At 56.0% G+C, this 27,921-nt stretch overlaps 2 protein-coding genes across 12 annotated transcripts; one reads left to right on the top strand and one right to left on the bottom strand.

Annotated features, from left to right (window-relative positions):
- Nucleotides 1-61: 61 nt before the first annotated feature.
- On the bottom strand, nucleotides 62-14,462 carry LOC116576936 (translation initiation factor IF-2-like). Its single transcript, XM_032319490.1, has 3 exons — nucleotides 14,446-14,462; nucleotides 13,659-14,245; nucleotides 62-84 (listed from the first exon to the last, which is right to left on the bottom strand). The coding sequence occupies exons 1-2, from the start codon at nucleotides 14,460-14,462 to the stop codon at nucleotides 13,777-13,779; spliced, it is 486 nt and encodes a 161-aa protein (XP_032175381.1). The 3' UTR covers nucleotides 62-84; nucleotides 13,659-13,776.
- On the top strand, nucleotides 12,905-25,204 carry LOC116577798 (cytochrome b561). 11 transcript variants are annotated; one of them, XM_032321506.1, is made up of 7 exons: nucleotides 14,037-14,127; nucleotides 14,470-14,604; nucleotides 21,687-21,906; nucleotides 22,860-22,958; nucleotides 23,223-23,326; nucleotides 23,733-23,890; nucleotides 24,079-25,204. In XM_032321506.1, exons 3-7 carry the CDS (start codon nucleotides 21,702-21,704, stop codon nucleotides 24,269-24,271), a joined length of 759 nt encoding a protein of 252 aa, XP_032177397.1. In that variant the 5' UTR covers nucleotides 14,037-14,127; nucleotides 14,470-14,604; nucleotides 21,687-21,701; the 3' UTR covers nucleotides 24,272-25,204. The 11 variants fall into 11 exon arrangements, with proteins under 11 accessions (XP_032177403.1, XP_032177401.1, XP_032177399.1 ...); XM_032321503.1 differs by having other exon boundaries at nucleotides 14,470-15,025; nucleotides 21,692-21,906; XM_032321501.1 differs by having other exon boundaries at nucleotides 14,470-15,025; nucleotides 21,689-21,906.
- The last annotated feature ends 2,717 nt before the right edge of the window (nucleotides 25,205-27,921 follow it).

The raw sequence follows: 27,921 nt of genomic DNA, 5'->3' as shown, positions 1-27,921 counted from the left end.
GCCCCACATCAGGCTCTCTGCTCAGCGGGGAGCCTGCTTCCTCCTCTCTCTCTCTCTGCCTGCCTCTCTGCCTACTTGTGATCTCTGTCTGTCAAATAAATAAATAAAATCTTTTAAAAAATTAATCAAAGAAAATTAAAATCCAGTTACACTGGCCACATTTCAGATGTTAAATAGCCACATGGGGCAAATGGTTTTTGGCTGGGCAGTGCAGCCCTAGAGTTAAGATTTTGAGGGTAGATTGTGGGATTGAAGACAGCTTCTGAATCCACACCTTCAGCCCGGGCCTCCCTGGGCTCTAGGCTCGTGCTCCACTGCTTTCCAGAATTATCTGTGTAGGGTCTGGGTTATGATCGTGATGACTGTATGACCCTTTCCCCCAGAGGCCATCCCACCATGGACACATGGAATCCTAGCTTTGCAGAGTACTTTAAGGCTCATCTACCCCAGCTGCCTCCAAATGGAACCCTAGACCCGCAGGGGTCCTTGAAGGTGCTCATGAGGGTCAGATGAGCACTTCCAACTGTAATCCTACATTTCTCTGATGTGCACCTGTTGCCAGGTTACTTACAGCACACCATTTTGTGCCTTTAGTGGACACAGAGCAGCTCAGTTGGATAACTCCAACAGTCTCCATCTGTTCACAAGCTTGCATGCTTTATTTCACTCTGTAAGTATTTACTGAGACGCTGTTAGAGCCAGGCACCTCTGCGTGCTGGGGTCGCAGCAGAGAGTGAGGCAGAGCCCAGCTGCCCATGTGTCGGTGGCAGGGAAATGACACTATGTTGCAAAGCAAATGATGAGGCCGGGGTTGGGGTACAGAGAAGCAGACAGGCAGACATGCTGTCCCACCCAAGACTAAAGTGGGAAGAAAGACCCTGAAGGGACCCAACCAGCAGCCTGGACATCCGGGGAGGGGCTCCTGTGGGCCTGCAGGGACTGCGCCCCACCTCTAAGAAACAGCCAGCGAGAGGGCTTGTGTAGCCTGCGCCCAGGGAGCCGTGAAGAGCTGAGTGCACACAGGTGGCCAGAGTGCGGCTAAGCTTGTCCGCTGGAGGGGGGACCTGGTTATGGTGACGTGAGAACCCAATGGAATTAGGGTATTGGAGGCAGCCTTCTGTTTTTAAAAATTTTTTTAAATGTAATATATATACAGTATAAATAATATAAATACGTATGTAGGCATGATAGCTAATGTATGTTATGAAGCATAATAAAAGGAACACTATAAACTCCCTCTGCCTCATTATTCTCATCTAGCTGGGACCCGGCTTTCCCTTTCCCGTCTTCTGCTCCTCCATACACCCCCGACTAACTCCCCTAAATGTTGTGTTTATTACTCTCTTCATTTTTAAAGATTTGAGAGAGAGAGAGAGCGAGAGAGAACGAGAGCACCAGCCAAAGGGGCAGAGGGAGAGGGAGTCCCAGGCCGACTCTGCAGTGAGCACAGAGCTCCATGCCAGGACGCGATCCTGGACCCCAAGATCATGGCCTGAGCGGAAACCAAGAGTCTGTCACTCAACTGACTACGCACCATCCAGGCGCCCCAACTCTCTTCATTTTATTTATTTTTTTAAAAGATTTTATTTATTTATTTGACAGAGAGAGATCACAAGTAGGCAGAGAGGCAGGCAGAGAGAGAGAGAAGCAGACTCCCTGGGGAGCAGAGAGCCCGATGCGGGGCCCGATTCCAGGACCCGGGGATCATGACCTGAGCTGAAGGCAGATGCTTCACCCACTGAGCCACCCAGGCGCCCCTCTCTTCACTTTTAAAGAATAGTTTCAGTTCTTCGTATTTCTAAACATAACACTATTTCGCTTTGTTTGTTTAAGAATTTTATGAAAACAGGGTCCACCTAGGAATGTACCTAAGAGAAATGAAGATACATGGTCGTGCAAAGACTTGTGTGCAAAGCACTGTTAGTCAAAGCAGCCAAAAAGTGCAAACAAGCCAGATGTCCGCCAGTTTGAGGCTTGCTTTTTCTCTCACAGGGATGTTCCTGAGACTTACTTGGTGCTGTTGCTTAAAGTTATAGTTCATTTATTTTCCCAACTGTGTGACAGCCCATCACCCAGATGATACCACGATTTATTCCTGCAGCCTCTAATTCTGTCACTGGACACGTGAGTTACCGCTTGTTTTTTTGCTATTGCAAAACAGTGTGCCTTAACACGCTCGGACATGTCTCCTCGGTAAACATAACTGGCAGGGATGTTGAATTGAATAATAAAATATCAGGGCTTGTAGATTGCATGTCTTTTTTTTTTTCTACGTCATTTTTCAGAAATTCATTTTTATTGTAATTTACAAAAGGACTGCTTCCCCAACATATTGAAAAGTAAAATAAAATAAAAACTGGTCCTCATTGAGAAATATTGCTCTGGGGAATATACTGGGAGTAAAACTGCTGAGTCAAGGGTATGCAGATGTTCAAAGACATGCAAAAGTTCAAGGGTGTCCAAATGTCAAACTGCTTTCTAAAATACGTATACTGGGGGCGCCTGGCTGGCTTAGTCGGCAGAAAGTGGGACTCTTGATCTCAGGGTCGTGGGTTCCCACGTTGGGCGTGGAGCCTACTTAAAATAAAAATAAAAGACAAAATACTCCTACTGATCTGCACTCCCACCAGCCGTGGGTGAGAACTCCTGTGCCGTTCCCCATCTTCACCAACACTTATTCTTGTCCAGTTTTTAAGTTTGTACCAATTCTGTGCGCAGGACACGTTTTCCGTCCCTTGCCGCTGCCGCGGCTGGATTACCTTCTCAGAGTCTAGGGAGCGTTTGTGCTTCCTCTTCTGTGCTGCTCCTGTTTGTTTCCTTTGCCCATGATTTCCTTCTTCTTCTTGACTCACACAGTTCTTCAAATATCCTCGCTAATAGTCCTTTGTCATTTCAGTGTGCTGCAGACAGAATTCCCAGCTCGTGACTTGTTTGCATTTCCTTGGGGTGTCTCAATCATAGAAGGTCTTGCTTTTAAAGTTGTTGGCTTTTATCTTTTGGGGGGGCTTCTCTTCACTCCCTGTAGCTCTTGCCCCCTGGAGATCATGGCCAAAGCCCCTACTGATCGGATAGGTTCCAGAGCAGAGCACAGACAGCCCCTTTGAATCTGTACCCTCCCCCTCCTCCCCCAGCCTCACTGCATACTCAGGTGTTTACTCTGGAACTTTCCTCCCCACCCGAGTCTTTCTCTGTCCCTTGGACCAGAACCCCAAGTTAAATCTCAGCTTTGGCACAGCTCCTTTAGAAAAACCAGTCCAGAGGTCTTTTATGTATTTATTTGTTCACTCACTAACCTATTTTTACACTTATTAAACCATGAATTCTTAGGCAACAGGTTCCAGTGGCTCAGGCTTCTGCGACCCGTTCTCCCCACGTGTGGGTCTCTGGGCAGAGCAGGTTGGTGCTTCTGTGGAGCCCAGGTAACTTTCCCTTCAGCTTCTTTCTTGTTCTCATCATTTTCCTTCCCACGTTTCAGGAACTATCTTGGCTCTTGGAGCGCTTAATATGCTCAGGACGTACGTTAATTCTCTTGGCAAGAAACTTGCCCTTAACTTGTTTGTTTACAATGATGCCAACAGCATGCTGGGTAACACGGAGGGCTCTTCCAATTTTGCCATGGTAACATTTGTGGGGCAGTCCTTTTTGAACGGTGCCCATTCCCTTGATGTCGACAATTTCACCTTTCTTGAAGATTTGCATGTATGTGGCCAAAGGAGCGGCTGTGTTTTCTAAAAGGCAGGCCTAGAACGCACAGTGCTGCCTCTCTTCTTTCCTTTGAGCCGGACATTTTGGCACCTTGTTGGAAGAGGGGATTCTGGCCGAAAGGCACACCTCTTCTTAGAAGCACTTCCAGCCCCCCCAGGCTAAATCACTTCTAGTCAGTGGGCTTAGCCTGCCTAAGTGTCCGATGACTGACAGGAGACAGGTGTTTGGCTCTTAAAATGGGATACTTTTCCTTTGAGTAAGTACAGCTTGTGAAATTGATTCAGTATTTCAAAACATGGGATTCCTTAACCAGGGAATGTTTGGGAGGAGAAAAATGGTTGGGAACTCTTACGAGTGATGCCTACACTGGCCTTGACACCTCTGAGTAATCTTTGACTCATAGCTGTCCTGTCTCCTATTGCCTAATTTTGCCAAGTCTTCATTAAACTTGACTCCCTGCTTTCCTCTCTCTCACTGGTTCCTCGGCACATCTCTCCCGAGACCACTGTGCTTATGCCAGAGACGGTCTCACCGACATCAACTACCCGGATGTTTAACAAGCAATTCCCAAAGATGTGAAGGCCCTTGAGCCCCCACTTGGGGTGTGCTTGGGGTAGAAGGGGTAGGAGTTAATCCGATCAGGCCAGCTGTTGAAAGACACCTTTTGAACAAAGGAAAGAGAAATTTATACTGCCCGGCACTAGGTTGTGAGTAGAGGCTGCAAAAGCAGGCTGAGGCTGCCAAAGCCGAGGTGGGTGGTCAGACTTCGTCCTAAGGCAGACTTCGGCTTGGGCAGTGCCCTGGCCACACTTATATTTTAGGGCCATCAGGGAAGATGCGATTAGCAAACCGAGAGGGCCTGGAGGTGGCGGGAGAAGGCAGTGGGCCAGGGTCCCCCAGAGTCTCAGGGAAGCGGTAGATTGAGGGTTGTGCCAAGGGAGGTGGGATGGAAAGGAGGCAGGAGCTGGCCGGTTGGAGGGGAAGGGTGGAGGAGTTGAGGGGGGTGACAATGCTTTGAAAGACATGTTCCTAGGAGAGGAACATTCTAGAAGCAGGTTTGAGTGGTGGGAGGGAAAGGAGATGAAGACTCGGTGTTGGAGGGTGCTGGTCCTTTGGGGTGAGGAGGTGGGTGACTAAGAAGCCAGCCCTTCTCACCACCCCGCCACAGCTGCCTCTGGTCCACTTGGCCTCCCCGGGGGTCCTTTGTGCCTTTTCTCTGCCTGCCTTCTGCCTGTTGAGATGCTGCTGGACCCCAGAGAACATCCATCTCAGAGAACCTCCGGGTCGTGTCCCTCCTCCTCCCCAAGCCCACCATATTTTCCGTCTAAATCCCCGCTCAGTGAATGTGGAGAGGCACGCGAGGGCTGCCTGCAGAGGACTGAGGAACATCTGAAGTCCTGTCCTAGACCCTTGTCCTTCCATAAAGCCGGCCTTGCATTTGCCCTGATCATACCTCCTTGTCCATTTCACCAACATTAATGGTCTGTCCTATGCTGTGGGTGCTGGAGATACAGGGGTGGACGTTAATATCAGGCCACATCCACTGATCCAGGCAACTAAGAGCTTTATATATCTTCATTCTTTTCAATCTCCTAGCAACCCTACGAGTTAGCTACCATCTGATTCCCATTTTACAGATGAGGAAACTGAGGCACAAAAAGGTTAATAAGGTGACTAAGGTCACCCAAGTGGGGGAGCCCAAATGCAAAGTCAGATAAACACTCCCACTGTGAGCCACTGCACTGTCCCCGCCTGCTCTCTCCTCCAGAATGCTGTGTCCATTCACTGTCACGGGATATGTCAAATGCCCTCGTCCTTAGAGTCAGGAAGTTCTTATTTTTAATCCCAAATCTTAAACTCCCATCTCCTGGTTTTGCTCCTGGTGAGGTGATCTCTGCTGCAGTCCGTGCATGAACTTAGACGTGACACCTTCCTCTTCCTGGTTCTGTGTGGCTCCTCTCACCTCACCTGCTCACAGCAGCGCCCAGCCCCCCTCCCAGTCCCACTGCCACTGTCCCCACATATGGACCCTCATCATCTCTCACAGGCCCCACCTCTGCTCTCCTCCTCGGTGTCTCTCCCTGAAGGCCTTTCTCACGGGCAGCCTGGGAATGGACGCGTGTCCTAAAGCACAAACCTGAAAACAGCATCTGGTGGCAAATCGCTCCCCTCGTCCTCTGAGGGATAAAATCCACACTCCTCAGCGTGAAGTCCAAAGTCCTCCCTGGTGTGGCCCCTGCCTCCTCCACAGCCCCAGTCCTGGCCCTCCCTCCTCAGGTCCCTGTGTCAGTGCTCCTGGAGGCCCATCGCTGGCGACTCTGGCCTTGATAAAGTGTTCGAGAGTCAGCAAGAAAGGGAGCAAAACAAGAATAATCAGATATAAAAATCAATCAGCATGTATCAGCCAAGTGGCCAGTTGTCCTTTCTTGGTCACAATATCTTTTATCCCAAATATCCTTTCTTTCTTTCTTTCTTTTTTTTTTTTGCAGTTAAAATATTACTTCTTTGATAAAATAGTGGCATGAAAAAATGACGTATTTTTCTTTTAAATGTCTTACTTGGCAAAGTGAAAAGTGTTTGCGACTCCGGTCAGACTCCATCTTTTCCCTGATGACTCAGTGGTCTGCGGAAGCTGCCCCACCGGCGTGTCAGGCAGACCCTGAGCTCTGGGTCTTTCCTGCCTCTCTCTCGCTCCTTCTGCCTGGAATGTGCCCTCCTCCTGTTGGCTGGTCCTAGTCGTCCCTCCAGGCCTGCGCTGCCCTTTCTTTCCCAAAGCAAGGCATCAGCGTCCAGCATAGCGTTCAGTGAGTAAGGCCGCAGGCACTGGCACATCTGTCTCCCCGCAGGTCTCCGGGGCGTAGAAACCGGCTGTGCTCATAGTCACACTTCCAGAGCCTGGTGCACCTGTGGCCGTCCCAGCACATGGCAGCTTTGCTGAGACCTGGCCTGGAACGAGTCCGTTCCAACCCCCTTTGCAGCAGGCATGGCTCTGGCGGTGGTGAGGGGCCATGGGGCTGCCCAGGCCTCCCTGGCTGCAGCGGGTGGGCTCTCTTGGTCCAAGGGCCCTGGAGAGGGCTCTGGAGTGATCCCTCCGCAGCCTCAGAGCGGAGCATGGCTTCTCGGGTAAGGGAGGTTCTGTGCTAAGGTCAAGGTGACTTCAAATCTAATCTGCTCTCAAGACGGACCAGCGGCCTGATAGGAGCACTCAAGGTGGGTGGGGATGACCGAGGGGAGTTCAGGGGCTTGGGGGCTCAGGCGTCTAACTGTCCCGAAGCACGACGGGGGCTGGGGCCGCGTGGGCCTTCCTGTGACTGTCTGTAGCTTGCACAGGGTTCCCAGAGGGGGCCGGGAAACTGGCCACACTCTGAGGGGCTGGAGATTATTATCTGCTTCCTGGCGGCCCAGGGAAGCTCAGGTCACACAGGAAGCCACAGAGGGAGGGAAGGGAGAGCGCCCAGAGAGAGAAGCTGAGAAAGACAGGTGGACAGGAGTGAAGCCAGGCCAAGGCTGGCAGCAGAGACAGAAACCTGGGGGACCCACAGAGAAGTGGGGAGGGGCCACTGCATCCTGGAGCTGGAGGTTTGGCCAGCCTCCCGCTGGGCTGGAGGAGAGGCACCTGCCTGTTGGCTCTAACACAGACTCCATTGTGGGACCCGGGACACAGGAGGCAAATTCGCCTCGGGGTCCACCTTCCACCAGTCGATGTCCAGGGCCCTGGCAAAGTCCTCTGAATGCCTAGGACCCCTGAGGGCCCTCTAGTCCTGCTGTCAACCCAGGCAGCACCCTGACTCGGCCTGGCCCCCTTACCTGTTCCCTGAGGGCCTCTAGATAAACTCCCTGAAGGCATCAAAGATGGGTCAGAAGAGGGACTCATAGGGAAGAAAATGACATTTTTCATTACTTTGTAGTCATTTGTTTTAGGCAGAACCTCTTGAGAGGGCATTTTAAACAGCTGTCAGACAGAAAGTCCCATGTTGAAGGGGAGGTGGCAGTGGATTTCTGTGGTTAGACAGAAGCCAGCTCATGTCCCATACCCCCCCTACCCCGAGAGTGGTTGACCAACAAGGAGGTGGCGGAGGTGGAAAGAATGTGAGCCGAGACCCTCCTATCTTAGCAGACTTCCTCTGATGTCAGCTGGCAAGAAGGGCGCTAGGGTTTCTGGGGAGAAACCTCTTGGTGGAGGAACCTGCATGGGGCCTGGCTCTGCAGTGGCCTGACCATCTAGGGGACAGCTGAGCACTGGGGACACCATGGGGGTGATAAGCAGAACGCTGGGCCACCACAGAGCTCAGGAGCTGGCTTGATGAAACAAGTCTGCCCCCTTTGCCTGTGTACAACTGCCCGGGCAAGCAGGTGCAGCTGGCTCTTGATTTCATGGTGAAGTGAAGCCAGGACTGAACCCTCGGCCAAAACAAGCCCTGGGGGTGCTTGAATTTATCGAATGCAGAGTGGCCCCTGAAAAGGGAGAAACACGCAAGATAGAGGAATGTGCTCCAAGTCCCATCAGTGTCAGGACGTGACACTGCCCTTCCAGCTGTAAAGGGCTGTCACTTCACGGGGGAGAAAGGGATGTTGGGATGGATGACTTATTCAAGCCTCCAAGTAGTATCTTTGCCTTCCAAAGATACAGTCTTATGTTCTAGAACCTAAGAGTCAGCCCTTGGGCAACATTCGTGGGTCCCGAAGCTTTAGGGGGAGACTTTGAAGCGGCCCTACCCAGGAGGCCTGAGCTGCCAGAGAACGAGGCCCCAGTTCAGCCCTGCTCCAGAACTGGCCCCTCGGATCCGTGCCGGAGCGGGAGGCATGACGGGCTCACAGTATGTGACAATGCAAGAGACAAGCATCCATCCGAACTGGGGCCCAGCTGACAGGGGTGGGATTCTCCCTGGTTGTCGCACACTGGTTAGCATATCCCAGTGACCAGCTGGGAGGGATCCAAGGAGCATGGCTTCTCGGGTAAGGGAGGTTCTGTGCTAAGGTCAAGGTGACTTCAAATCTAATCTGCTCTCAAGACGGACCAGCGGCCTGATAGGAGCACTCAAGGTGGGTGGGGATGACCAAGGTCAGGAGAGTGTGAAGAACGGAGGTGGGAGGGGGAGCTGGGTTAAGTGAAACTCAGACTCAGGATGGGTATGCTGCTAACTTTGATGACCTTGGAAGAGTAGCCAGCCTTAGCGTACTCATCAGAGACAGTGTCTTATAGGAGTGCCCCTTTTTTTCTGCTCTTCTGGTTTCAGCTGAGGTCGACTTGGAGAGGGATGCCATAAAGCCACCCCTGGGGAATGATGCCTAAGCCTCTGCGGGCACCCTCTGGGCCATGGCTTGGGCCCCACTCACTTTTAGCTCAGCATGGTCACCACGCCCTTGCTGCACTTCTGTCATGAGAAGGTTGGCCAAGAACCAGGGGGTATGGAGCTCGAGTTGGCGTAGCTCTCAGAGTCAAGATGAGAACGCAGAGCTGTCACAGGCTTTGAACAAAGTGCAAGAGTCCTAGCCCTGCAGTTTATAGCTGGCTTGTGGAGTTAATTAGGCGGCTGTCATTATCAGCAGGATCTCCTCTCCCTTCCCATATCCCTGCTGACAACACGCAAGGCTCGGGCCACCCTTTACCCCAGGCCTCACACCTTTGCTCTCCACAATGAATGCCCCTAGCACGCCTTCAATGTTTGTTGACTGACCGACTGACTGATCTCCCCAAGGAGAAAAGCCAGAAGGTCGGGATGGAGGACACCACTGGGATACAAGCCTCTTCGAGTTTTCTTCCTGGAGGGGAGAGCTGGCCCAGGGGATTGAGGTCCTGGAGCTGGGCTCCAATGCCTCCTGTGCAGGCCACGCTGGACAAGGGGAGCTTGGCGGTGCCCTAGCAACTGTGACCCTCCATCCAGATTCCCCACTGTGTGAGGGATGTGCTCCGTAATCAGATACAACTATGGACCTGCAGACACCTCTTAGATGCCCCGGCAACTACTGCTAAGTCCCTCCAACATACCTCACATCTTCAACCTCTGCCCTCTGCGAGGACCTGTTTGCATTCTTGCCACCTTCTGCATACAGCATCTCCTCTGCCGGGGGGAGAGGAGAGTTAGAGGGCAGGATGGGATGGAGCTGACCAGGCACATTCCTGCCTCAGGGCCTTTGCCCTTCCTCCCTCTTCCCTGTGCTGGACTTAACCTCCCCTCCATCTCCACAGGGCCTGCATCCCTCTCTCCTCAGAAGGCCTTCCTCCTGCGACACTCCAGCCCTTGTCCTGCTTAATCTTCTTTGTAACACTTGCTGTTATGCGCAACTAGGTTTCTGTGTGTGGGTGCACACATACATGTCTGTGCGTATGTGTCATTAGAAACACCCTGGGAGGTAGGAAAGCCCGCCCCTTTTGTGGCCCCCCACCTCGCGCACCCAGGGCCCTCACGCCCCCTCTTGCCCCAGGCTGGTCCTCACTGTTTATCTAACCCAGCCCGGTTCTCTCAGAGCGGGCAGAGGGAAAAGCTGGCCTGACTCCGCTGATTCTCATGGCTTCTCCAGCCGTCCCGCAGGGCTAAATCAGTGTGTTTGTCTGAGTCTTGTCTTCCCAGACCAGACTAGCTTTGCCATCAGCCTGGGACCCACAGCCTGTGACAGCCCTCAGCCCAGTGTCCCGGAATTCCAGAGGTCCCAGGTGACTGACTGTCTTCATCAGGAGCCAGCACCCCACTTCCCCCACCCCGACCCCCTGCCACGCCTTCCCCATCACTGCAGCTCCTGCTGCTCCTGCTGGGGCCCGTGCCCCCCCCAAAACTGAAAGAGGGGGGTTTCTCCCTGAGGGATTCGTCTCATCTGCAGCTCATCAAAGTGGCTGGGTACTTTCAGAATAAGACTCGTATTCTTTTGGAGGAAGCTGGAACAAGTTCCTCTGGGAGGGGGCCTGATGGGGCCACCCCACGCCCTGGGCGGCTCCTGCCTCTGCAGACGGGCCAGAGTAAGCGTCTTTCAGTGATCTGCCATCCCAAGGCAAGGCTCAGCAACCCGCGCCTGCGCAGGCTTTGGGGCAAGCTTGTGGACTCTGGCGGTGGTGGCCCGGGGGCCCGGAGGGTGTACCATGTTAGGCTATGCTCACCTTCCTGCACATGCTCTAGCCGCTCTAGCTGTGTCTTCGGCTGGGATACTCCTGCCCTCTCTCCATGGTCCCTCTGCCAGCAGAACCCCTGCTTGTCCTGCAGCTCTCTGAGTCTATGTCAGGGTTCCAGAAGCCTTCCCTGACTCTCACATCTGGGTTGCCTTTCTATGAGCTGAGGCCTGAAAGAAAAGGGCTGTGCCTGTCGTGTCCACTGATATTGTCCCAGGGTTGCCCAGCACCTGGCACACAGAAGGGACTCGATAAATCGCCGCTGTAAAGCGTGAGTGAATTCTGTGTGTGCGTGTCTTACAGAGCCTTTGGTCTGGGGAACCCCGTCTCCTATGCCTTTCGCATTCTCTGTATCCCAAGGTAAAGGCCTCTGTCTACACCCCGCGCTGAAGAGGAATGTGCATGAGATGCACCTTGACCTGACTCTGAACAGGAGTGAACTGGGTGTTTCAGCCTGTTGGAGGTGTGGGAGCTCTGTAGGGCGAGGTGGTTGGAATGGCTAGGAGGCTCCTCTCCTGTCCTTCCCACATAGGAGCAAGATAGGCTTGCCAGGTAATACAGAATATCCAGCTACATCTGAATACCAAATAAATGACAAATACATTTTCGGTATATTACACATCAGTGGAGCACGATGATGCCAAAAACAATGCTAAATTACAATTTAACTGGGAATCCTTCTTTCTCCGTCTGGGAACCCTAGTAAGGGCAGCGCTGAACAGCCTGGTTCCCCAGAGGCATCTGAGACCCTACTCATGAAGTACATTCTGCTCTCTCGGTTCCTCCTATTCGTTAAATAAATGCTTTTGGCCAAAGAAGAGGGTGAGAGCCAGCTGTGGTTTCCCAGTGCTCTCACGAGCACAGTTAATGCAAAGTCCCTCCCTACAACTCAACCTCAGCCCCACTGGACTGGACGGTTAGGGAAGGCCTCTCTCAGGAGCTGATATGTGAAGGAATAAGCCAAGTGATAACCAGGGCATTCGGAAGGAGAGGCAAGAGTGAATTTGGTGAGTCTAGTGTGGCTTTATGAGTGCGGTAAGGGGGTGGGGGTTGTTGCATGGAAAATGCCCTGGACCACAATCTCTGTCCTCGAGAAGGTGCCTTGGTGCTGCTCCACTAGCCTGCTCTTACCTACCTCTCTGCCCCCAGCCGAGGGTGGAAGCTTCAGGAGCTTCTGCGGCAGAAGTCTCAGCAGCAGGCAGTGGCGGGAGAATGGGAGTGTTTGCCATCCTGGGTTGGGGGTTCTGGAGCTTGGTGGCTTTTTAGTGGGATCACCTGCTCTTCAAAATGGTTGAGTGGAGCCCTGAGTCCTTAGTGCTGAGTCTCTGTGTGGCTGCCCCACAGGGAGGCACCTTACCTCCATCAGAGCACCCTGGCTCTCCCCTCCCCACTGTAAGCCGGTAGGGTGTTCACTCCCTTCTGAGAGGAAAACGCTGCTGCCCAAGGCCATAGGACCATGGGGGCAGGTGGAAGAAGGACTCAGGCGCCCCATCCTGCCTCAGCAGGCGTCTCTCTCCCAGCTTTGGAAGGGGCTGAAAGCTCTACACAGGGAAGCTCGGCACTCAAATCACAGAGTTCCCAGCAGGCTCCGCTCCTGTGCCACCCTGCCCACTCCAGTCCTCCTCCTCTAGGCCCAAATATACAGGCCAAACAATGGGAAATGGCTCAGTTCCACATTTAACACACAGAGCATTTGTTGCCTGCTGTTTGCCTGCTGGCACGCTAAGGGAGCTGTTTCTTAATTTAAAATGTCCATTAACTCCCTCCAACTGGAAAGCTACTCCAACAAATTTATGCGGTGGCAGGTTTAAGCTTGGTTACTCTGAGGGGTGGGCCCTGCTCTGTCTGCCCCCTTAGAAGATGTGCCCACGAGAGTGGGCACCCTTGGGTGTCTTGCCATGGGCTTGAGTATGTTCTCTCTGTAAGGGGGAATTAGATCCCCAAGCCCCCTTTGGCCAGGGTCCTTCAGGAGCCCTTGGCCACTGCCCATGGGAAGCCCACAGTGTGGGAGGTAGGGGGAGGGGGAGGGACACCCTGGGGGAGGGGTGTCTCTTTTACAACTCCAGGGGAGGAAACCCCATTTCCCTCCTACCCTCGGGCTCTTGGTGAGTCTTGCCAGGCAACTGACAGGAAAGAACCTTTTGTTCTGAGCTTGTGAGAAGTCTGAGCTGGACTTGTTATCTACCCACAGCATTTCCTGGATAGGGGGCTGCGGGAGGGGCTGGCCCCCAGCCTTGGCCTTGGCATCCTTCTCTCAGCTGTTAGGACAGGGGAGGCTGCCGCTGGCAAGATCTAGGCCTTCAGGAGGTCTGGTGAGAACTGGTATCTATCCTTAGGCTGGTTTGTCTGGAGGGTGGGTAGTCAGTCTCTCAGACAAAGTCCCTTAAGGAAGGGGTGCGAAAAAAGCCACCGTGTGTGTGTGTGTGTGTGTGTGTGTGTGTGTGTGTGTGTTGGGGAAGGGATGAGTTCAGCCTTGCCCACGAGTGACATCTCCCTCCGGGCCAGGAGGGAGGGGTGTGTCCCCCAGGGCTGCGGGAGCGTCAGCGTGAGCCCAGGCCCGGGCCGTGTCTGACACCTAGTGGCCACCTGAGCCGGGGCGGGGCGAGGGGAAGGGGGAAGAAGGTGGGAGGGATGAGGAGGGAGGGCGTGGAGGGAATCCGGAAGCGCGGAGCCCACGCCCGGGACCAGGCCCGGCGACGGCTCTTCCGGCCGGTAGGCCCTACCCACGGCGCCCGGGCCTGTCCCCGTGCCCGTCCTGGGTCCCGGTCCCGGTCCCCGTCCCGCAGCCCATCCCCCCAAGCAGCGCCCTCGGCCTCCGCGTCAGGCCTGGGCGGGAGGCCCTCACACCCACCGGGTCGCAGACCTCCTTCCGCCCCTGAACGCGCCCCGGGTCGCGAGGCCCGGATTTCGAAGGTTACCCGAGCTCGGGTCCAGAAGGCCGGGGTCGCGGTGGCCGCGGCTGTCGCCCCTCAGCGCGCCGCGCCGCATCTCCCTTTGCGCGGCGTCAAGGTCTGGCCCCGGGATCCGGCGGGGGCCGGTCCCGAGAGCGGGGCACTAGTGGGCGCGGGGCCCTGCCCCGCGTGCGGGGACGCGCGGGGGCACTTCCGGCGCCCCCTGCCCCCAGTAACCCGCGCCGCACCTCCCACCTCGCGCCGCACCCGCAGCCACCGCCCTGTCGTCATGGCGACGCCGTAGCTCTGCGCGGAGCGCGGCGGGCGGAACCGGCCGAGCGGCAGGGGCGCGGCGCGGGGAGCTCGCCTGCCCGTGCGCGGTGAGGCGCTGCACGAGGGGGACGAGCTCCGGGCCCGGCGCCCGGCCAGGTAGGCGGCCGGGGCGGGTGGGAGCGAGCCGAGCCCCCGCGCGGAGTCGGGGCGGGGGCCCAGGTGTGCCCGCAGCGGAACGCGCCCGCCCCCCCCCCCCCCCCGAGCCGCCGCGGGTCTTTCTCCAACCCCTCACCCGCCAGCACCCCGGGCCCTCGCCTCACCCGCTGCGGAACCCGCGGAGCAGGGCGGGGGGTGAGAGGGCAGGCCGTGCGCCGGGCCTGGGCTGTCGGCCTCGGGCCCTGGGTCAGCCTCCGCGCCAGTCCGCGGAAGTTAGACCCGAGCGCCAGGTGACCTCACGTTTATCTAGGGGCTCACGCCTGATAGTTGGCCATATTCTAGAAACAAGGTAGACGTGGATCGGCCAACATCTGCTACGACTGTTCTTTGGAAACCTGAAACCGAGACTGGCCGAACTGCTTTGGCAGTGGCGGGGCCTCCCTGAGCCTGCCTCTCTCCTCTTGCTGAGAAGTACCTAGCCAAGGAGTTCCTCATTTGGGAAACCCTGGCTCATGGGGTTGGCCCTGGTGGGCCCAGAGCTGTGGGCACAGAGGGCACAGAACGGAGCCGAGGGTGGGGGTCCGCTGCTGCCTTTGACGCCTGGGTTAAGACAGCCACTCCAGTCTCCACCTGCTCTTACCCGCTGGAACCCCCCCTCCCCGCCAAGCCTTTCTCCTTGAGGTTGCCCCTCCCCTCTCATACACTCATACAGTCTTTGAGGAGTCGCTAAGTCTCATTAAATGAAGCTCCATCTCAGGACTTCTGGATTCGATTCTTTTGTTTTCATAGCAAATGAAGAAATGCCAAAGCTTTGCCACCTTCTCACAGATCTCTTGATTTCTCTTGTGACATTGGATGTGAGGCAGAAGGTACAGAAAGAAAACTTGTAAATGCGAAGGTGAGACCCACATAGAGAAAGGGTGCTGCAACCTGCCACCACCGTGGTCCACCCCCTCTGCAGCAGAAGCCTGCCATACTGGGAGGGGGAACCACCTCTGCCTGCCCCACAACGTCCCAGCCCTGGCCGCTTTCCTTGTTCCAGTATGGGGTGGGGCAGCAGCACCAGGAGGCACTGGTGGAGGAATCGGCCCCAAATCCAGGGGTTTCTGCGCTGCGGGGGACGGGCCAGAGAGTAGACAGAATTGGCATATGGATTTTTGAGAGGGGTAGTGCTGTCTGCTGCCTTCTGGCTCTCTTTGGCCCCAGACCTCTATGTCAACAACTTCTGATGTGTGACTCTTCCCAAGCTGCTATTAGGATCAGATTTATTCTTATTAGATTGTTATCTGAATGCCTACCATGTGGCAGGCACTTTGCTAGGCTCTCGTATATAGTTATCCCTCTTAATTTTTGCTAGGCCAGTGAGTAGGAAGGTGGGACTCGATGTCCCCTATCTCGCCGTTGAGGAAGCAAGTCCGGAGAGGGGACTTGGTTTGTGCAGGAGCACATAAACAGTAGGGCTGGCTTTAAAATCACGTGTGTTTGACCAGAGCTGCATTCATGGGTCCCAGGCACTTTTGCCTTGGTGGGACCCTTCTTCCACCAAAAATAATAACAATTAAAAAACCAACCCTATATTTTACAACTGTGTTGGTATAAAGCAGATATAATCCAGGCTGGATTAAACATTAAAGCATTTTCTTCAATGCTGAATTTGGTTTTCCTCCTGATATAGCAGAAATCTTAACAGTTTTTGTGGGACCCTACAAATATTGGGAACCCTGGGCCCAAGCCCACTGTACCTCATGGAGAACCAGGCTCAGTGTTTGACTTCAAGCTTTGCTTTCTTCCCGTAGGCTACTTGGGGCCCTGGCTGACACCTCAGCCTTCATTTTGCCTTCTATTCCATCACTTTCTAGGATATTCTCGGGCAATTGAGTTGTCCCCTCCTCCCGACCCTCACCCATCAAGAAAAGCTCTAACTTCTGTCCCCAGTATAATCTTCTCTAACCCAATTTTAAAACCCTGCTGTGGACAAGGAGGGCTGTGGCCAGGCCAGGCTTCCTGCTTCCAGGCTCTAGGACAGGCGCAGCGTCTGGTCCCCGTAATGAGATTAGGCCTGGTGGCCTTTAAATGAAACTGTGGACACAGGGAGAGAGAGTGATTCTGAGCACAGTCAAGCCCCGCGGGTAGCTCCTGTGCCTGTTTGATTGCATTAAGTGGATCCGGCCTGCAAGTGTGTGTGGGAGGGGCGGGGTGGGGTGGGGGTGGTGTGTGACTGTCTCAGCCCAGGGTTCCAGAAGCTGCCAAAACTGTCACCCCCATCCTGTGCTCTGATAGAAAAGAGAGTGGCCGTGGAAAGGGCTGTAAGAGCCTCCTTTGCTTTTAAGACTCCGGTCTGCCGGGCAGAGGAGAGCTTTGGGGGGGAGAATGGCAGCTTCCAGGCCCTTGGTGCTGCTGCTTCTGCTCCGGGAACAAAGGCCCAGGAACCACCAGCATTCTGGGAGGGGTGGGCAGCCTGATTGGGAAGGGAGAGAGAGTGTTGTCACTGTTTGGATTAGGAACCGAAGGCACATGATTCAAAGGGAGTGACTTGCGGCTGATTTCCAAGTTCAACTGATTTCCAAGTTTGCACATGCAAGATGTGTTTGTGGGTGGGTCAGTTTCCAACCGGAGTTCATGAAATGTGTTCTCTCTCCAGCATTGGAAGCAGGCCCTCCTTGGCCAAAGATGGGTTGTCTGTGATATTGAACCAAATAAGCTGTTTTTGAAGGAATCGTTCAGGTCATGTTCTGTGAAGCACAGAACCACTCACTGCTTTGTCGTTTTTGTGAATCTGGATTTTTCACCCTTGGAGCTTACTGACTGTGAGACCACCTGGAGGCAGGACACAGGCCTGCCTGAGGCAGGATGGTCTTGCTTGGTGTGAGTTTTCTTGCATCCCTCATGCTTGGACTTAAATCACCTTCACACTGAAAGGAAGAGTGGAGGAGACAGCTTGGGCTTTCGTAGTTCCAAAGGTCATTCTTTATTGATGGTTTCCTCTTGGACGCCTCATCACCCAGATGCCAAGTTCCCTGCACAGATGGGGCAGGGGAGCTGCCTTTGGAGCAGCTGATGTGAAAATCTCACGGATCGGCTGGTTTGCCGTCCTGCCAGCCCTTTGCTCTTAACTGCCTGTTCCCATCCTGCCTCCTTCTCTCCCAGGAGAGCCGGCAGGGGACACCAGTGCTAGATGCGGTGATGGGCCTCCCTTAGGAGCCTGGTTTCCTGAGAGGTGAGGGACACAGGAGGACTGGCGTGGGACAGACAGAGTCTCCTTGCTGCTGTGGTTCAGGGTGACTTCTTTGGCAAGCGCACGTTCAGATCTTTGATTGCTTTCAGATCCACCCTCCATGCTGGGCAAAGCCACGCCTCTGCCCGATGACCAGCTGCTGGGGCGAGTCACCTCCCTGCGTTAAAGCAGGTGGATAGTGGCAAGTGCCCTTGGAGGCCTGAGTTGAGCTTGCAGCCTGAATTCTTACCACCCTTTACTAAAAAATGCCACATCTGCTTAGCAGCTCGTCTGCAAGCTTCTCGAAGGCAGGGATCACGTCTTACCTGTATAGCTCCATCATCTGGTAGTCCCGCCAGCATACAGCAGGTGCTCAATGAACAAATGCGTTGAGTATTCGCGGCTGATAATTTGGGGCATGTCATGTATCCTCTTTGAGTCCCAGTTTCCTCACCCATTAAAGTGGGACAACACTCCTATTATCCTAGTGGTATTGCGGAGGTTAAGCAAGAGAAGGCTGAGCACAGAGGAGGGGGCTTGCAGTCCGCTGGGAGCCATCCTCCCGGCCCCACAGGCAGGCCTCTCCACTCTGTGCTCTGCTCCAAACAGTATTAGGGTTCGGACTTCCTGGGGAATCCAGGATGGGAAGTTACAGTGCAGAATGTTCAAGCCCCCCATTCGGTGGTTTCGGCTGTTCCAAAGTGCTTTTCCTTTTCAGCACTACCAGCCACTTCTCCAGTTCTCAGTGGACAAAGACTGGGTGCCGTGCAAGTTAACTCAGTCCTGACACTGTTTACCTGGAGATCGGGTCAGAGCCCACAGGTTAAGGGCTCAGTCCCGCAAGACTGCTCCCCACTTCGGATGCCAGTCGCAAATCCAGGGTCGCTGGATTTGCTGTTGATGCAAAGTTCTCCTGGACTTCTCCCCGGGTTCAAGTAATTTTCTAGAGCAGCTCACAAAACTCAGCGAAACATTTTACTTAGTAGATTTGTTTTAAAAGGCTATGACTCAGGAACTGCTAGATGGAAGAGGAACATTAGGGCAAGGTCCCGAAAGTCCTGAACGTAGGAGCTTCTATCCCTGGGGAACTAGGGTAGCCGTCCTCTGGGAAGCTCCTTTTGTATTTTACTGAGGCTTCATTACTTGGACAGGCTCGATTAGTTCATTGGCCATTGGTGATGGAACTCAAATCTCCAGCCCCTCTCCGCTCCCTAGAGGTTGAGAGGGTGGAACGGAAGGTTCCAGCCGTCAATCACGTGGTTGGTTTCCCTGGCAACCAGCCCTCGCCCACAGGTTATCTAAGGGCTCGTTAACAAGGCAGGTTTCTGGCGCGGTTGGGAAATTCCAAGGGTTTTAGGAGCTCCATCCTATATACTCCTTCTTCTAAGTCACAACCTCACAGCTCTGCAGAGACCCTCGCTTTGATTTCTGCCTGTCTCAGTAGGAGGCTGGCTGGCCTGGCCACGGAGTAGCTCCGAGGTCTGGGAGCGACAGTTCCTTTGCTGCCCTGAGTTCCCACTGCTGTCGTAGGTCCTTGAGCTGGGGCTGCAGAAGCCGTGGCAGGTCTGCCAGCCGCAGAGCACGTGCCCTGTGTTCCTTCTCCTTCAGAGCTCATCAGGTTCTGACTGTGCCCCGGGCGTTCTGGGGATGAATCTAATAAAGGGGAGGAGGACTGAGAACAGGTGACCCCGGGACAGCAGCTGTTTGGTTGATCTTTCCTGTTCGAGTCAGTGCAAGGCAACAGATCCCGGAGTTGATCCAAGGAAGAGCGGGACTCCAGGCCTGCCTCGAGCGAGCTCCCTGGGCAGGTGAGCAGAGGGGTGCAGGCGAGCTTCCCGGGAGGCAGGCCGCCGCGGGGTAACTGAGCCCCCCGGCCGGGGTTGGCGGTGCAGAGGACCCGCCAGAGATGAACGAGATGCCGGGTTCAGGTTGTGGACCGAGGGATGGGGGAGAGGGTGAATGGAGGAGGTGGGGGGTGGGGGGTGTGCGAGTGGCGGGGAGCAGGGAGTGAGGCCGGAAGTGTGAGGCAGAGGGTGGTAGGGGAAGCGAGAGTCTCCTCTGAGTGGATTTGGTAAGAAAACCCGGGGCGCACATGGAAATAGATTTGGGAGTTCGGATGGTGTCACAGAGGTGGCATTTCACCAGCAGGCAGGGACGCTGTTGGTGCGGGCTGGGGCGACAGGGGGGTGTAGAGATTGGAGCAGAAGCCCCATGCCCCGGCTGGGGTGGTGGCAAGGAAGATGGCCAGGAGGGAAGTGATGGTGGTGTGGGGGCGGGGAGAGCCCAGGGGAGATCCTCTAGCATTCGGTGGCCACGTCTGCAGGTGCGCGGTCAGGAGCGGGCTTGGTTGTCACGGGCAGATGAGTTGACTTTGGACGTGCTGCGTTTGGAGTGTGTGTGGGTTGTCGGCAGAGGCGAATGGTGGGTGGCTAGAAATGGGGTTCGTATTTGGGGGAGAGCTCCTTCCATTTAGGAGTTACCTGTGTAGAGGTGACAGATACAGAGACAAGAGTTTCAGAAGCAGAGGGTTGTTGTCCACCCGGCCTTCTGAAACAGGTGTTGCTACCTGCTGGGGGAGTGTGTTTGGAAGATGATTTGATAAAATGTCAAAAACCTCTGTTCTCCAGTGAGGAATGAATAAGACACATGTGCAAAGATGATCACATAGCATGGTTTATTTAGTGAAAAACTGGGAGCTAGCTAAATGTTGAACAACAGGTTCAGCAGGTTGGTTAAAGCACAGAACAGCCGTATTCTGTAATCCTGTGACGTCATTGAAATGATGGCGTAAAGTAGATGGATTTTCTTTGACATGAAGAGATGAGTATGACCTACTATGAAGTTAAAACAGGTTAGAAATCAGTAAAATTCTGTTTCTATAAAATAATATATATATATTTCTAGAAAAAAGTGATGTAAGGACACACATGAAAATGCTGATTACTGGTAATTTTTTACTTTTTTTTGCTAATCTGTATTTTACTGAAAGAAGTGTATTAGTAACACTCCCCACTGCCACCGACTTTTTTCGATGGTGAAGTTGCCAACATTTGTCGGATATGGCAGAGAGAACTGGGGGGTAACCTCCCCAGGAGTCGTAGAAGACCAGGCCGGCTGGACACAAGTTCTTGTGCAGTACATGGTAGAGAAAGAGCACACGCTGGCTGTGAGCAGGGGACCATAAGCCTGTTAGGCATGTGTCTGCTGGGCTGTCTTTCTCTGGGATGTTTCCAGCAGTGCTAGGCGAGGCCAGGACTGGGGAGGGGGAGAGCACCTTTCCGTGGGCACAGGACAGACACCCCAGCAGCAAGGCAAGGCGGATGGAGGCTATCTTTGTTCGTGCCCAGGCTGCCTCTCCCTCCTGGGTGTCTGGGCCAGGGCTGGGCTCTGGGTCAGGAGAACCAACTGATTCAGAGTGAAAAGCAGGCATGAGGCCGTCCTTACTGGTTGGGGGTTGGTGGGGGCGGGGTGGGGAGGAGACTACCAGAGGGGTGGACTGGGCAGAGGAGCCAGGAAATGCGCCACACACACACACACACACACACACACACACACACACCCCACCCCCCCACCCCCCCTCTCCTGGAACTGCCATTTTCTCATCTGTAGCATGGGTCCAGTAACTCCCTGCTTACACAGGCCTCACACAGGCTCACTGGGAGCGGAGTGACGTGATTGAAACACACCAGGAGCCCTGAACGCGAGGTGCTGTTCCCTGTAGGGCTCACTTCTGGTGACTTTAGTTTTGGAGGCGTCAGGTGAGCGGGAGTGCAGATTGGCCTGCCCTGAGCAGGGCGGGTGGGGGGAAGAGGCAGCTGCAGGGGGAGCAGGCTGCTTGGCTGCTCCTGTTGCCCACGTGTGTCGGGCGAAGCAGGGTCCGAGCACATCCCTGCTGTGGGAAGGGCAGGACTCCTCTTCATCTCGGGCGACAGGCTTGCACACTGGGGCAGGGGATGCACCCGATGTCCTTAGGACACACCTGGGGGACAAACAGTGAGGAACCCTGTTCCTTCGAGAGATTTCCTCACTTCTTTGTCCCTCGTCTGTGAAGCCTCCTGAGAACACCCGGGGCCTCGTGAAACCGAATGTAAAGCCAGGTGCAGGCTTTATACCTGCTCCCACCCGAATTTGGGGGACCTTCACTTGCACCCTCATGGCCTCTCTCAGCTGGTGTCTGGTCTGTCTCTGGGGAAGTGGGGCACCTCTGCTGGTGCCCTAGAGACTTGGGGTGGCTGGCTTCAGCACAGGGGCCTGGGGGAGGGGGGAAGGGGGTGTGGGGCGTTGGGCTCGGCCTTGGGAGGCCGGGGTGTGGCGTGTGGTGCTCTGAGCTGTCTGTCTCTCCTCCAGCAGCGGCCGCAGCATGGACAGTCGGGCCGGCCTGGCAGCCACGCCCGGAGCGCTGCCTTACTGCGTGGCTTTCTCCCAGCTGCTGGGCCTGACTGTGGTGGCCATGATGGGGGCTTGGCTCGGTCTCTACAGGGGCGGCATCGCCTGGGAGGGCGCCCTGCAGTTTAACGTGCACCCGCTCTCCATGGTCATAGGCCTGATCTTCCTGCAGGGAGACGGTGAGTCCCGCCTGTGCGCCCGGAGCCGCTCCTGAGAGAGGCTGTTTGCACAAACACTCTTGTCCTGAGGTTGTTCCACAAAAGACAGGAAGGAAGCTGGCTTGGAGCCTGGGGACACCAGGCATCCAAATCCAGGCCTGAGGTGTGGGGGTGGCAACTCCTTTCCTAATTGTCCTGGTCTTTCCACAGGAGCATCTAGTGGTGTGTGTGCTGCTTAGAGGAGGAAGCCTAGGGTTTGGGCTGTGAGCTGAGGCCAGCTTCTGTGGGGACGGTTTGATATTGGGAGAAAGAGGGTGGATGTGTGTGTGTGTGTGTGTTGGGAGTGGGTGTTGGACTTGGCAGAGCTGAAGTTCCTTTCTGAAGGAGTGAGGCTGTGCTTGGCCCCCACTTGCTTCTGTGGCCCCCTCCTCTGCTAAGGAGAAGTCTGGATCTGTTTGACCCATTCTTCCTAGAGGTGGTCCTGGTGACAGCCACTCCTCCAGCAGCAGCCGCTCCGCAGAGGCATTCCCTGTGCCGCCTGGGTCTGTCTGGCTCAGCGCAGTGATGGGGTGGGGAGTTAGCTTCGGCCCTGGGGGCTCCCTGTTTCCCTGTCTAGGGAGCCTGCTTGGTAAAGGTAGTGAGTGTCTGCTCAGGCTTCCATCCTGGACTATTCATCAGAGCTAAGAGGTGAACGCAGAAGCTTGGTGACACCTTGGCATCACTGTGTGATCACCTTGACCACATAGCCTGGAGTACACAGCACACTTGACAAGGAAGTGATGGTGGCGGGGGTGCTAGGGGACATACATCTGGGGACCCCTGCTGGGCCCCGCGGAGCCTTGTTTTCTCTCCCCTTGGCTGTGGCTGGAGGGCCTTGACAAGCCCTTCATTCTGATGGCCTCCCCCAGCCAAGGGGTGTCTCCTTGGTGCTGGTGGCAGGCCGGCCTCACGGTCCCTTTCTCGCTCCCCATAAGCCTTGCTGGTTTACCGGGTCTTCAGGAATGAGACCAAACGCACAACCAAGGTCCTGCACGGGCTGCTGCACGTCTTCGCGCTCGTCATCGCCCTGGTGGGTGAGTTCCCTGGCACAGGCGCCCCCTCTCCCCGCCTCTGCTTCGGACTTGGGGAAGTAGCTGCTTGATCCGTCTGTCTCCACTCCAGTTCTGTTACGGTCCCCTCCCCAGCCCTCCGCCCCCGTCCGGGCATCCCCGGCTGGGACACTGGGTGCTGGCAGCCACCGAGCTGGGACCAGATCCCAGAAGTGCCAGCGAGTCGGGTTTCCCTTGGGTCACCTCCCCGGCAGCCCTGTCCTCACGCGGCCCCTCTCTCCGTCCCAGGCGTGGTGGCGGTGTTCGACTACCACCGGAAGAAGGGCTACGCGGACCTGTACAGCCTGCACAGCTGGTGTGGCCTCCTCGTGTTGGTTCTCTACTTCGTGCAGGTGAGGCTTCAGCCCACGGCGATGGGGGCTGGGGCGGAGGCGGAGGCGTTGGTAGGGGGTGACCACACGGGTGTCCCATCAGGGCCCACTTCCAGGCCCTGTGCCTGAAAGTGAAAGAGGTGCTTTAGCACCGCCGGCGGCTGCCTGGGGACTCTGAAATGGGTGCAAAAGCCAGGATTTCCCAGGCGAGGGTGCCTCAGAGCACGTCTGTGTGGCCAAGGCCTGGGACGCCAGGGCTGGGACCTCCGTCGCCCGGCGATTTGTGCGGCGGCACCCAGGCTCTATAGGGTGGAGGGAGCCCGGCGGGTGGGCGCAGGGCTCCTGCTTCCTTGCCTGTCGGCGTGTCCTGGGCTCCGTCAGACGGATGGCCAGCTCGGTGTCTGGCAGCCCCCGCCTTTCCTTGCAGTGGCTCGTGGGCTTGAGCTTCTTCCTGTTCCCCGGAGCTTCGTTTTCCCTGCGGAGCCGCTACCGCCCACAGCACGTCTTCTTCGGCGCCGCCATCTTCCTCCTGTCCGTGGGCACCGCCCTGCTGGGCCTGAAGGAGGCGCTGCTGTTCAAACTTGGGTGAGCGTCCTCCCCTCTGCTTTCCCCCGGGTTAGCGAAGGTTTTCCTGGGGGGGGGGGGGGCGCGGGGGACACGGGCGGGGCTGGGGAGGGGACACCAGGCCATCTTTCTGCTGTTTCTGGGTGCGGAGGGCATTTGGCCTGGCCGTGACCCCTTGGGGGGCTTCTCCCTCCCGCCTCACCCCGCAGGGCCAAGTACAGCACGTTTGAGGCTGAGGGTGTCCTGGCCAACGTGCTGGGCTTGCTGCTGGTCGGCTTCGGGGTGACCGTGCTCTACATCTTGACTTGCTCTGACTGGAAGCGGCCACCCCAGGCGGAGGAACAGGCCCTCTCCATGAACTTCAAGACGCTGACAGAAGGCGACAGCCCCGGCTCCCAGTGACGGCCTGTCCTCGTCCCGCACGGAGGGCCTGGCTGTGGCTGGCCGCTGCAGCTCGGGGTGGGGGCGTTGGGTAGGCGACTTTCCCACGCTCTGTCGCGGCTCTGCTGGCTGGGTGGCTCCCGGGGAGGGCTGGCCAGCGCGGCGGGCGCGCGGGGGCAGCGCCCCATTGTGGGCTGTAGGGCTTGGCTTCCTCTGCTTTCCCTCCTTGTTGCTGCTTTAGAGTCCGTTAGTCACGCACAGACCCTGGCCCTGTTGTCACTGTCACCCCCTCCACTCAAGCCGCTTCGGGCAGGGTTTTGGGTGGTCAGTCCGGGCTACAGAAGCACAGATCCTTCAAGAAGACGCAGGGTGGCTCTCCTCTTGAGGAGCGGATGCTGGGCCGAGTCCAGGGGCTGCCAAGAGCACAAAGCTGTGGGAGAAACTGGGCCTTAGTGACAGGCCTGGCAAGGCCGAGGCTTGCTTTGTGTAACGCTGAATTCAGACCAGAGTCCCGTCCGTCTGAATGACACGTGGTGAGAATGGCCCCGACTTTGGCAGCGGAGCAGGTGATATTATGTATAAACTATGCTGGTGTCCAGAGCAAGAGTCCCCTGGAGAGGGGAGGGGCGCGCCCCTGGGAAGCTGTGGAGATGTGGCTTCGGCCCAGCTGCACTCTCGGCTGCTTTCTCTCCGGGCCTCGGCCTCAGGACGGCTCTGCCGGGAGAGGGCAGGGGCCCAGGCTGGAGACAAACTGTCCTTGGCGGCTGAGGGCCACCGAGAGAGGAGGCCGAGATGGCCCCCGGGCAGGCGCGCTGGGCTGCTGGCGCTGGGGCTCTGCTCCGCGGGGCTGGGGCCTGCTGGCCGCCACCAGGCTCCCCGCCCTCAGCAGCCGGTTTAGGCACTGCTCTCGCTCTGACCTCAGCCCCGGGGCTTCTATCTTTTTTTTTTTTTTTTTTTTTTAAGCAGAAAGCTGCTGCTGCTGCTGCTGCCCTATTCCCAGGGAAGGCAGGGCCACCCCCTCCTGTGGGGAGGAAAGCGCCCTTCTAGAACCCCGCTGCGCCCGTCTCTGCGGGCAGTCGGGGCTGAGCGGCCCCGGAGCGTGCTCCCAGCTGCCTGACGTGCTCTGTGCCACCGAGTCACTCTTTGGCTTCAGCCTAGAAGGAACATGATGAGAGCATTGACCTTGTGCTTCTTGGACTCGGTGAATGCTCTCTCCTTGTTTTCCTCCTGTTCTGGGCTTTGAGGAGCATGACACAGTTTGAGACAGACACCGGTTACGTAAATGAAGAAAGGCAAAGAACTTTCCAAACCTGACCGCTGTTCCTTCGATGGTTGCCTTTTTCTCACCCCAGCGCTGCCTTCGAGAGAGGGGCCAGCCTCGTGCTCCGGTTGCGAACACTCCATTCTGGCCTTGAGCCCTGCCTCCAGCGATGCCACTTCAGCGAGCAGGTGGCTGTGGTCCCGAGCCTTCCCCAGCAGGGCGGCCCAGTCCCCTCCGAACCCCCTTCCCTGCTGCAGCTGGCCCGGCTGGCCGGGGTGTTCGCCGGTGACACGGCGCGCTCTGCCCGCACCAGGGCCCTGTCTGTTCTCCCCACGCCTGGCACGCGCCGTAGAGCCAGACATTGTCACGTGGAGAAATGCCCCCTCGGACAAACCCAAGTGCAATTGTGACTCTCCCTTGCCAGGACGCCCCAGAGAGAGACGGAACCTTAGATTTCTGGTAAAAACCTGTAAACTGGTCTGTTGGCCTGAGTGTCTGTTGGATGATTCTGGAGGCCCCCTGAAAGCGCCCCACCTGGTTTATTTCACTTTGCCTGTGGCCAGTCTTCTTTGAAGTGCAGTGTAGCGTCGGTGCAACGGACGATTCAATAAATGTCTACAGCAGATCTCTGGCTTGCTAGCTTCAGTTACGGTGGCGACAAAAAGGTGCTTCCAGAACAGTCAGATACCAAGGTTAGTTCTACCGGGCTTGACAAACGGATCATCCCCCGGCTGGGCACAGAACGTACAGTGACGCGTGCTGTCAGGACACAGGCTTGGAGATGGCCTGGGGTTCGCTTAGTCTGTGGACCCAGTCGGGGAGAAACCGTTTTTCTCAACCCGGAGAGAGTGGCCTGGAGGGTGGAACCCGCTAAGGGCCTTGGCAAGAAGTTCGCCCCCAGTAACTTTCTGCCTTTTAAAAATATGTCTCTTTATTCCTTCAGAGGAGGAGCAAAACTTGGGGAACAAGTGGAGATTTTACTTGAGAGCCATTCCCGTGGCCCAGGCAGGAGGTGCGTTTATGGTGAAGTCGGGCAGGGTCTCACACGGCACTGCCCCCGGTGCTCCAGATGGGCACTGAGAACACTAACAGGGCCCTACGGCAAATCCTCTGATGCGTGATCCTTGGGTTACATGAATCCTTCCTGATGACTTTATTCTCCATATTCTTGAGAGGTCTTTGGTTTCTGCGTCTCTGGAGTCTGTCTCCTGAATCAGGGCTTCTGTGCGAAGCTTCATTTGCTTAAAAGCATGCAAAGCACATGGCTTGGAACATGTCACGAGCTAATGGCTCAGTCAAGATCATAGCTGGCTCTCAGTGTAAGGGCGGAAGCACCTGGACCCCGTGAGTGGCCCATGTCACCTCCGACTTCTGTGCTCGCGTCTGGATCCAGGGTCTCCGTGTTTGGAAATACTCAACTGATCCCAGACTTGAAGGAGACGCCTCCCCTCTCCTTCACCGGCTCAGTGTGTCCCTCACCTGACAGGGTTTGGAACCCCTTGAGGTCTCAAAGTTTTCAGACCAAGCAGGAGGTTCCTTCCAGAGTCCTCTCCTGTCCTCTTTGAAGTAACTGTGGCATCCAGGCTGGGGTAACTGCGTGCCTGGAGTTTTCCTGCTTCCCTGGCTCTAGCTGTTTTGGGGAAATGGACGTAGTTGCACAACAGGGATGTTTGTTCAGCACAATGTGGTGTCTAGAGGAAGCAGTCTCCTTCCTTGCTCGTGCCTGCAGTAGACAGAGCGGTACCAGCGAGGAGGAAAGGCTGCAGGACTCCGGGCTGGCCGCTTTTTAAAAAGTCTCGAGAGTCTCCAGCCGGTTTCAGGAAACCTGCAGCTTCTCCACTTAGGATGCAGCCGCCTAGCTCTTAGCTGGTAAGGATGGGAAATTCTGGCCAGATTGCTGAAGAGAGCTGAAGAGCTTCCAGCTCTGACCAAGTTCGCTCGGGGAACTCTAGCTAGGGCTGTTCCCTCCCCTCCCCTCGGGCCTGCGGCCTCAGCTACTAAAATCAAACAAGACATCTCAGTGCTCCCTTGGTTTGTTGGGAGAGGAACCCACTGAGGAAAAAGCCTCCCTCTCCCAGCAGGTCTGGCAAGCCTTTGCCGACAGGCCCATGGAACTGACTTTCCTCAGCCACAGCTCTTGAGTGCCTGCCGCATGCCTACTGCACTCCCCCAGCTTCGAAGGGGGGGTTGCCCAGTCACCTCGCTGAATGAATACGAGCCTGGAGGGGTGACTGTGCATGTCCCATGGGAGACCAATCGGATCATCAGGAATCTGGCCTCTGCCTTCACCTTAGGGGAGGTTGTTCCCTGGGGGAGGCTCAGCGAGGTCCCTCCTCAGCACTGTGGGACCATGAGGGGAGGGCGAGCTCCAGGCAGCTCTCGGGAGGCACACGGTACCGCAAGGAGAAAG

This window comes from Mustela erminea, chromosome 18 (genome assembly GCF_009829155.1).
Source record: "Mustela erminea isolate mMusErm1 chromosome 18, mMusErm1.Pri, whole genome shotgun sequence".
NCBI lineage: Eukaryota > Metazoa > Chordata > Mammalia > Carnivora > Mustelidae > Mustela > Mustela erminea.
Note: the sequence above shows the minus strand (reverse complement) of the source record. Positions and strands in the feature narration are given on the sequence as shown.

What these genes read in the sequence shown, in the direction of transcription:
- LOC116577798 (XM_032321501.1), top strand. An exon ending in GATCTTCCTGCAGGGAGACG is followed by an intron (nt 21,907 to 22,859) that starts GTGAGTCCCGCC and finishes GCTCCCCATAAG; the next exon opens with CCTTGCTGGTTTACCGGGTC. An exon ending in GCTCGTCATCGCCCTGGTGG is followed by an intron (nt 22,959 to 23,222) that starts GTGAGTTCCCTG and finishes TCTCCGTCCCAG; the next exon opens with GCGTGGTGGCGGTGTTCGAC.